Source organism: Chenopodium quinoa, unplaced genomic scaffold, assembly GCF_001683475.1.
Source record: "Chenopodium quinoa cultivar QQ74 unplaced genomic scaffold, ASM168347v1, whole genome shotgun sequence".
Classification (NCBI taxonomy): Eukaryota; Viridiplantae; Streptophyta; class Magnoliopsida; order Caryophyllales; family Amaranthaceae; genus Chenopodium; species Chenopodium quinoa.
This window is the reverse complement of record NW_018744111.1, coordinates 2,180,738-2,190,925: the sequence shown is the minus strand read 5'-3', so window position 1 is coordinate 2,190,925 and position 10,188 is coordinate 2,180,738. Positions and strand designations below refer to the sequence as shown.

The 10,188-nt window shown below is 33.4% G+C and overlaps 1 protein-coding gene across 2 annotated transcripts; it reads right to left on the bottom strand.

Annotated features, from left to right (window-relative positions):
* Positions 1-503: 503 nt before the first annotated feature.
* Positions 504-7,321, bottom strand: LOC110692427. Of its 2 annotated transcripts, none has more exons than XM_021869422.1 (6): positions 7,126-7,321; positions 6,967-7,037; positions 3,078-3,126; positions 2,794-2,900; positions 1,504-1,586; positions 504-958 (listed from the first exon to the last, which is right to left on the bottom strand). In XM_021869422.1, the coding sequence occupies exons 1-6, from the start codon at positions 7,172-7,174 to the stop codon at positions 709-711; spliced, it is 609 nt and encodes a 202-aa protein (XP_021725114.1). In that variant the 5' UTR covers positions 7,175-7,321; the 3' UTR covers positions 504-708. The 2 variants fall into 2 exon arrangements, with proteins under 2 accessions (XP_021725114.1, XP_021725115.1); XM_021869423.1 differs by having other exon boundaries at positions 3,078-3,164; positions 7,126-7,170.
* Positions 7,322-10,188: the final 2,867 nt, after the last annotated feature.

Here is a 10,188-nt window from a genome sequence, read left to right as displayed (position 1 = left end):
TTATGGTGTTCTCACAAGTCACAACCATCTTCGAGTAAATGCTTTTCACAAGCTCAGAGCATATGATTATCATAAACCTTACCCAAAGATCTGAGCTCGTGTTAGCTCAGTTGGCATTTGGCAAGGTCCTTAAGAGATGTTGCCTTGGATCAACAATTCTTCTGAATCGAAGTCCTTTTTTCTGATATCACAAACCAGAACAGGGTATTAATGTACGAAGTCTTGATAAAACTCATAAAAGAGAGCAGCTCAAAAAACAGTAAGACATTCAGCAATCTGGGAAATCACAATGATCACACCAAGGGTGAAAAGATCCTGCAATCTTCCTCTCAAGCTTCCAGAGAAGGGGGCAGGAGGAGCGCAAGGAGCAAATGATGACGAACAATCCTAAAACACCTGGCATTAAAACTCAAAGATGACAAAATGCAAATGAAAATCTTGGATTTTATCTATGAGAAGATAGCACCATTCAAAAAATTTGATCAAGCAATTATGACAAAACATACGCAAAAAGAACTAGCAGCTGCTTGCATTCCGAAGCTATGATATGTCAGAGATAACGATACTCATAACATCAGATACAAAACATTCAGAATATTGGAGAAACTTCCGAGTTGAGAAAACTGTTTTTACATTTTTTTTCAACTTGGATAGGCATACTGGCCAAGTAACTATAGATTAATGATGTCCAAGATGGATACAGTAAAATCAATCTTCACTATCAGAACTTTCATATGCTAAACCTAGTAATGATTTCACAGTATCATCTGCTTTTTTTTGGGCTTGTTCCTTTGATAATAACTGAGCATCCTTTTGTTTTTCACTTAGCTCCTCAACCTTGTGCTCTGGCGTAGCAATTTCATTTATATCTGAATTTGACTGATTACCCTGATATGGGCTTGACAACTTTGATCGCTTCGGTTTAATCTCTACTACTTTCTTTAGCAGATCTTGTTGCCTACAAAATAAATGCGTAAACAAATTAGATTCAGGGTATTTCTCAAGATGAAACATAATAATTAGCACCTCTAGTACTTTTTATCTAATTAAATTTCACTTGCAGAATCATAAGCCAAAGGTAGAATGCAGATTTGCAGTATTCACATGAGTGAGCAGCCACCTACATCCATGAACAAGGTATGGGTGGGTAACAAATGGTTTAGTCAGTTTGGCTACAGATTGGGAGGTTCATAATCAGATCATCTTCATGTGGTATAACCATACAAGTGCAAATTAGATATGGGCTGGGTCGAACCAGGTAAATATTGTCCATTTGTGATCAAAAATTGGATAGACTCAAGGAGTTTGAAATCAATCTCATTCTAAATTAATTTAAGACAGGCTATTCAGATGAAGCAGGCATAAATAAAAAATGACAGTTGAAGCAATGATTATTGAAAATAATAATTTGAAAAAAATTATCTTGCTTTTCATCCACCAACTTACTGCAAATGGTCCAAGAAAGATAGATGTTCATGATTTGATGCTAGAGATATAATATACCTTATTCCACTCTTTGATTTGGGCTCGACTCGAAGGGACAAGGGAGTAGGTGCAGGTGTAGAATCTGCCAAATTCACTGCTCTGTATGAATAGTTAAGAATCACTGTAATTCAAGCATTCATCTACGTACAAAATATCAGAGGGCATTACTACACAAGTGTAAAAAGGCCATCCTTGCCAGAAGACAAACAGGACTACTGTTACAACTTTGTACCTGCGAGTTATTCTCATAGCATTTAATATTATGTAGTTGCTCCAAATACTGTAACAAGAGAAATGCTAAGCAACTAACAACCAATCTTTCAAGAAAAAAATAATTAAAAAAATAAAAACATCAAATTATCAAACTTGTAAAAAAATAACATGCTGACCCTTTTGAATAACTTACCAAAAGGACATATCCGTCTGTTAGATCTTATATTAAGCTCAAGAGTTATACAATTATACTACGCATATGAATAGATGATTACACTAGAAAGTGAATCCGGTGAAGTTGATCAAAAGACTAAATATTTTAAGCACCTCTCATGAGACTCACAATTTAACACAAAGTATTAATAAGCACTACATCTTTATTACACCAGAAAAATTGACACCAACAATCCCAACTACTACAAGTCTATCAACATCCTCAGTAACAAACTAGCAAGTAGAAATAGGCCAAACGTTGGGAATTGTTTTCTTAAAACAATTTTTAATTGGATTGAAACTAATAAGCAGGAAAAAAAAATGTCTCAACAAATGACATAAGTCTATAAGAAATTTACAAGTGACGTACCATTGGCCAGCCATCCTTTTTGGTTCACAAAAGAAAGCAATGAGATTACAAAAACACTTTGAGAACTTAAAAAAACAAATCTACATGGATAAACCCATAAGAAGATTCTATTCTATGGAACAACCACACTACAATTGAGCAAGATCAAAATCAGCTTCTGAGTTCTGACAAAAGGTATCATACTTGAAACATATATTCATATAATTCTTGCAAAACCTTTGGAATAATGAATAGGCAAAGAAAATTATTACAAAAATAAATAAAATCTTGTAGAACTTGTAGATGCAGAGATAGCAGGTAAACAGCATAACCTAAGCTTGACAAATAGGAGATGAACTCAAGGCAGCAATATAACCAAGCGTCATAAAGTGTTTTTAAAGCTGTTCAGGTTTAATAATATAGTGAGTTACTGACAACATTTTGTCCCCTTTCCAATAGAATTTTAAATTTACTCAAAAAACTATTTTTTTTTTTTTGTGGTGAAATTGTTATAGGAAAACCAAAAAGGATATTTTGAAAGCGGCAAATGCTCGTTTCTCAGTGCGACGTAAAAGGCGCTCAGCATCTTCCTCAGCTTCCATCTGCTCCTTTAGATAGAGAAGGTCATCACTATCCAACGCTGCATGATAAGACTTGACCAAAACTTAGATGATAAGCCTTTAACAATAAAAACAACAAAAGTACCATCCTTTCAGAGGCTTGAAGTAAGATATTGTCCTCTCTTACATGCTAGACGTACATGTAGAGAGATGCACGCAAGGTAAATAAAAAAAAGAAAAAAAAAAAAGAAAATTACCGCCTCTTCCATGAAGGTAGCCTCCACGTTCTCCAGCAACCTCTTGCATCTGCTTTGTCAACCAACCAGACAGAAAAGCCAGGATCCCTGTCAGGGCATGTTATCAGAAAACTCTAAACATATATATATTAAGTCCTCGAAAAATCAATTTGGATAGTACAAACTCCATGTAACATAGTAATCTCTTTATACACAATACCTCCAATTCCTAATTACTGCAGAGGAAAGGAAAAGAAAAATAACATCTTCAGGAACTTCTGCCATGACAATAACTGTGGATAGTACTAAATGTAATTTACAAACTAGGATGTTAAACAAAAAGTCCAGAACTGGCAGCTTTCACCCCCATTGTAGCACACAGCTTATCTCCTCGTAATTATTTTATTTTATTTTTTTCCATTTTTTGAAGTAATCTATGTATATGACCTAAGCAAAGCAAATTAAGTAACAATAGGGACAATCGACACTGTTTCTAGTGACAGCAAAAAAATATCCATGACAATCCACACTCACAAAAGAAGATCATATTAAGTCATCACAAACTCATCCAAAACCTCACCAAAGAAAATAAAACCTCAAAGTCAACTCTGTTGCAGCCCCGTTTATAAAATCTACTAGATCCTCAAGGTGTTCCCGTCTCCCTGAGCCACTCTTCTCTTCTTTAAATATTCCGTTAAAGCTGCAACTTAATACCCATTTCAGAAATCAAGTTTACATTATTTTTTTTTAATTTGGAAATTACCTATGACTAAGAAAAATTGAAGCTAGTATACTAGAGTTGGAGTTTGGAATCATGGAATTAAAACTCAGTCGTTCTGTTACAAATATTGGATTTGCTATTCCACAAAACCATGTTACATAACACCGTGACAGAATTCACGTCTTACTCCCCACATGGTCCATTACATAATGGTGACTCACCAAGCTAGAACCATTTTTACTATTATATCCATTTTTTTAAATTATAAATTACGGAGTATGTAATTTATAAACATGAATATTGAAGTAATTATTATTCACTAAACATATTACCTACCCATATTAAGATAAATTTGGTAATATTACATTAAAATAATTCTTAAACTTAAAAAAATTTAAACAAGTCTAAAACCAATGAATGTGATATTCTTGAAGTAATTCACACCGCGTCAGCCCCGATACATACTATTTGTTCATTAAAAGCTGTTTATGCAACAAATTAACAAAAGCTGTTTATGCAGCAAAGTGATCATGATAGCATCTGTGATTTTTTTTTAATACGTGGACTTTAGTTCTCAAGTACCAAGAAGAAAGCAAAAGCAATAGATCTAAGGAAGCAAAGGTGTTTATAGTAAGGACAATCTCTCAGATATAGCTCGCAACTAGCGACCTAGTGTCACCAATCACCATGGCCCTAGCTTAAGTAAGAACTGACTCAACAGAAGGTAAAATGAGCTGCCAGTGGCATCATAAAGGAAACAGAAATCAGAAATTATACAAAAAAACTTTCACCCAACTAATACATTGGATTTCTATAATTTACAAAGAACTACAAAGGACCAAACAGATTAGATGATTACTTCATAGAACACAGAAAGTAACAGCGCTATATGATTTTTTAACCTACCAAACTAATTTTGGTAGATCATTAACTTATGTGTGCTTCTTTATTTTGTACTAGCCATGGATGAAATGTTTATAGTAGGGATAAGATTGTAAACCACTTACTTCAATACTTTCTAGTTTCTACACTTTTCAGAGTACTAAGTGGTTCACTCATAAATAGCATTGGATGAAAGCCGGATACATCGTAACTATGGTTAGGAGGGAGATCTTTCATATCTTTCGAGATAAAACCCTACAATAAGGGGTCCAAAAGTTAATATCAAGGATCTCAAAAAAACCTGCTACTATAATTTCTTCTATGTCCAAGACATGTTGCATCACATGATCAAGTTTATGATCAAGACTTCCAGTAGTGTTACAAATGAGCTCTAGAAACAGAATAGCAAAACTATGACATCTTTGATGATCGTCTAATTAACCACTTTAGTGGCTATGGTTCTATTTGCCTTAAATAAACTTTGACAACATTAAGTTTTTATCAACCCACAGCAAAAGTAAGTTATGTTGAATTAAAAAGCTGAGCTAAGTTAAGCAAAAAAAAAAAAGTTCAGTTCATTAATAGATAAGATGAGGAGAGCATAGCCTAAGTCCTCCTAGCTATACATCCATAACCCTTGCAGAAAACAACTAAATAATAAGCATTATTTGTTTTGTAAGAACCATAGCATAAGTCCTCCACACTAATTACACCTTACTTAATAAATATGCATTGTTTGTTTCCTATTGAGAAAATGTCATTCTGAGTAAACCATAATGGATTCTACTACAAAAGTTTCCTGTGAACAAAGCAGAAGGCTAAACTTGGTTAAAATTGTTTCCTCAAGATACTAATCATAACTATTGTTGGTTCGTAGCCCCCCATTTCCATAAGGTACCTAACACCCCATGAATCACTGGATGGAAATGAAAGATAATGATGAATTGCTCATTCACATGGTAGCCAGATTCACCTAGTGGTTTTATTTTTAGTTGGTAGGATTCAATCTAACTGTGACAAATCTCTTCGGATTATATGACTCCTGCTCAATTACAGACTCATTGGAAATATATCATTCTGAAGAAAGATGGCTTGCGCAGAGATCTATTACTGTATCAATAACCATTACTCTCTCTATTCAAATTAACTGCAGCGTTCAAATTGCAAGGTTCGTATTATAAAATTTTCTCACAAATTTTACTTAGGCCTTGACTAGATCTCATGTAATAGCCCATAATGTTTCATGGGATAATTGTTACGCGCCTTTACATACACCTGGAATGAGAGAACTTATTTGGGCCCATAACTTTTCTCCCAAAAAAAAGGGTAAACCATACCCCCCAACCCCCCCCCCCCCCAGCAAAATCATTTTAAGGTTAAATCATACAGCCAAAAATCATCAAAATACTACCATCTTTGAACCCATCGACTTCATCTATGGTGGCTGACTGAAGCTCTCTCTCCTCTCTCCTCCTTCAAAGTTCAAACAAGCTAAATATTCGAAAAATTTGCTCCATTCTCTTCCATGGGATTTGTATTTGAAATTCCTCCTTTGTAATTTTCCCAAAGCGAATTTGAATCTCAAGGTTAGCCATCTCCCTAGTCAAAACCTTTCATTCAGTTTTTGGTGATTTAATCTGCGGTTTTCTTAAGTTCATGAATCCATAAATTGTCTTTCGTGATATAACCTGTGATTTGTCAATTGATTTTAGTAATTATCTCTGTTTTTCTTCTTTTTACTTTGTGGCGATTAATTTAAAATTTGTGTTATGGTACTGTAGTTGCAGCTTGCAGGCAGCAAAACGAGGTGTTTGCAAATAACGACAGATGGTCCAACACTCATCACCCTCATGGCCTAACCTTTGCTAACCATCCTACCCTAGAATCAATAGCCCATTATTAATATCCCAGCAACAGTTCCTCCCTAATCATTACTCCCCTAACAACTACATATTATCCAAGCAGCCCCTTAATCTCAATTTTCTACCAAATACACAAAGACAAAAACTAACAGAGCGAGAACGATCTAGAAAAACAGTAAAACACAGGGATTACGAATAGGGGTTATTTCTATTATCTTTCATACAAGCCATAGCACTAAATATTCCTAAGAAATTCTGAAACTAAACCGAAATAAAGCCGAATAATTATCTATTCAATTTAATTTAACAATAGAATCAACAAATTAAAGCGTCAAATTCAAACAATAAACAATCAAACCCTTTTTAATCATCCAAAAATTAATTGTAAAACCCTTTGCAACAAACAAATATTGAATTCAATTAAGGGGAGATGCGACCAGCTAACCTTTGCAACCATGCGTTGAAAAGTAACATCTTCATCGTCGATTCTATCTTTACCTTTACCAAATTTCTTATCTGTAAAACAACAACAAGAATTACGATTCAAACACAAAAAAATGCAGAAGAAACTTTAAGGTATTGAAATTGTGAAGAAAAATTAAACCTTTAGGATCTGAAAGGTTTGAGTACTCCCGAACTTCTCTTCCTGCCATGGAGAAAATCTGACGTTGGTAAAGGGTAACAGACTAGAAGTGAATTTGGGATTGTTCAATTTTTGCAAGGCAAGAAAGAGAAAAAGAGAGAGTGGTATTTGTGTTTTCAGTTTAGAAATTCCAATTTTTTCATTTTGATAAACAAACGGGGTTACTAAATCACGTTCAGTATTTATCGGATAACGCCCGTATTTTAAAATAAACATACTAATATATCCTTTCCTTAAATAACCCATCAAAACATTTTTTTTTTACTTTTAGCTTTCTCTCTCTTCACCCTTTTCACCTACTTTTCTCTTTCACCCAAATTCAACCCCCAAAATCATCCACCACCACCAGTTACCACCAAATTCAACCACCAAGAAAATAATAATAATAATAACAATAATTAAATATTTATAATAATTAAATAATATAATAATAATAAACGACATAAATACGATAATAATAATAATAATAAGTAGAAATGCCTGAAATGTTTCAATGTACCATGGAAGAAACGCCTGAATATTTAGAATCTACCATGGAACATTCTAAAATTTCAGGCGTTCCTATCATGGTTCGCCTGAAATTTTAGAATGTCCCATGGTAGATTCTAAATTTTTTAGGCGTTCCCATAAACATTTGAAAATACAATGTGAGGAACGCCTGCTATTTTTATAATCTACCATGGAACATTCTAAAATTTCAGGCGTTCCTACCATGGTAGATTCTAAATTTTCAGGCGTTCTTACCATGGTAGATTCTAAATTTTCAGGCGTTTCTCCGGCAATTATGAAATAAAAAAAAACGACAAAGATTCATCCGTACTCACAGGCGACCTCTCTGATGGCATTGTCAATTCCGCAAACTCGTCCATTCACCGCTTGTGTAAATCATTTTTGAATAAAGCTTTTTTTTTTTATGAATAATGGTGGCTGGTGGTTGTCTGGTGGCGGTGGCTAGTGGGGTAAAAATAAAATACGATAAATTTATAAGGGATAAAAGTAAATTAGGGTAAGAGTAAATTAGGGTAAAATTAAAAGGGGGCATGCTTGTAATGTCATGTTAAAATACGGGCGTTACCCGGTAAATACCGGACGTGATTTGGCAATTCACTAAACGAAATTTGTCAATTCTAGAGATACTTATTTAATCCTCTAATATATATAGAAATGGGATAATGTGAGAACCCACCCCTTAGGTAAGAACCCTCTTAAAATAAATACCAATCTTACACCATCAATTTTGAGATTATGGATGGCTGAAATTAATTATCACTTTCCCATGCATTTTCTTGGGAACACGCATTTCAGTCATTGGTCATGATATTTAATTTTCTTGGGAACACGCATTTCAGTCATTGGTACATTTCACACATATGGTATGGAACAATATATAATATTTATGGGACAATAGTTCATATTTCTAGAACAATGTAAATACTATTTGACAATAGTCTACTGTTTCATATAATTTTGAGATGTTTCAAAAGATGTTATTATTGTTTCAAAAAGACTTATCGCTGTTTCAAATAAAAAATGTAATGTTACATTGAATTGTGTTGTCAGCGTTATGTTAAAATGTAGTTGGTGTACGTTATTGATGTTTCATAAAATATATTAAGTGTTTCAATTTATAATATTAATGTTTCATATATATTATTGCTTGTTTCATATAGTTGGGCTCTATATGAACTAGGTTTACTGTGATTTCTTATACCTTATTAATGTTTCAAAAAACATACCTTATGTTTCATTTTATACTACTTATGTTCCATAAAATATATGTATTGTTTCATATACTGATGATATTGTTTTATACATAAAAATCATTGATGTTTCATATAATATTTCATTCGAATATTATTTATATTGTTCCAGAAATATGAACTATTGTCCCATAAATATTATACATTGTTCCATATCATATGTGTGAAATGTACCAATGACTGAAATGCGTGTTCCCAAGAAAATGCATGGGAAAGTGATAATTAATCTCAGCCATCCATAATCTCAAAATTGATGGTGTAAGATTGGTTCTTATTTTAAGAGGGTTCTCATATAAGCCTTGGTTCTCACATGATCCCACCCCAATATATATATATATATATATATATATATATATATATATATATATATATATATATATAGGGTCGGGATCCGGTGAGAACCACCTTCTATGTGAGAACTCATCCCATATGTGAGAACAAATCTCAGCCATTAAATTGTATTAAATCGAACGGCTGTGATTAATCACATAAACCTCCTACAAACCACTTAACTGTCTTCTCTCTCTACCCAGTTAACTGACTTCTCTCCACCACGAAGCTTCATCAATGGCTTGATTAATCCATTTGAAGGCTTGACAATTTTGATTTCATCTTCTTCTTCACAAGTACGAATAACTTCGATTAAAGAATACGAAGGTCAATAATTATCAAGGTTTGTTTAACTTTTCAATTTCGATTTTACTGCTCTGAAAATTTCGAATTGCATAAATTATTAAGGCATTGTAAGTTAATTTGATTTTGATTTTCGTTGTTGTCTATGATTTAATTTGAATTTTAAATCAAGATTGTGCGATTTTGATTACAAAAATTTGGGTTTCACATTTTTTAATTTCGATTTTAGTATTCTGGAAATTTTTGAATATGAATGTCTTAAATTTGGTTATCCGAGTTTGACATTCTAATTTTTGCTCGATTATTTTACTTTGAGTGTTCTCAATTTAGGATTTTCGTTAAAATTTTCAATAGGATTTTCAATTTTTCCTGTAGACAAGATCCTTGACACCATCGAGGAGTTTGCGGACGAGCCAGACTTGCAGGTCCGCAAGAGGAAGAAGTATGGTGTCGAAGACTTGGTTTGGCCTAAGGGTGATTTCATTGCCAGGGTAGAGATTGATCAACTAACTGAACACTTGGTAATTATCAATGAGTTTGTTTTGAATATCCTGATAGTGCATACAAGGTGTTTGATAAAATGCTTGTTAGTAAATGCTTGGTGATTATTTGTCGTTTGAGGAATGCTATC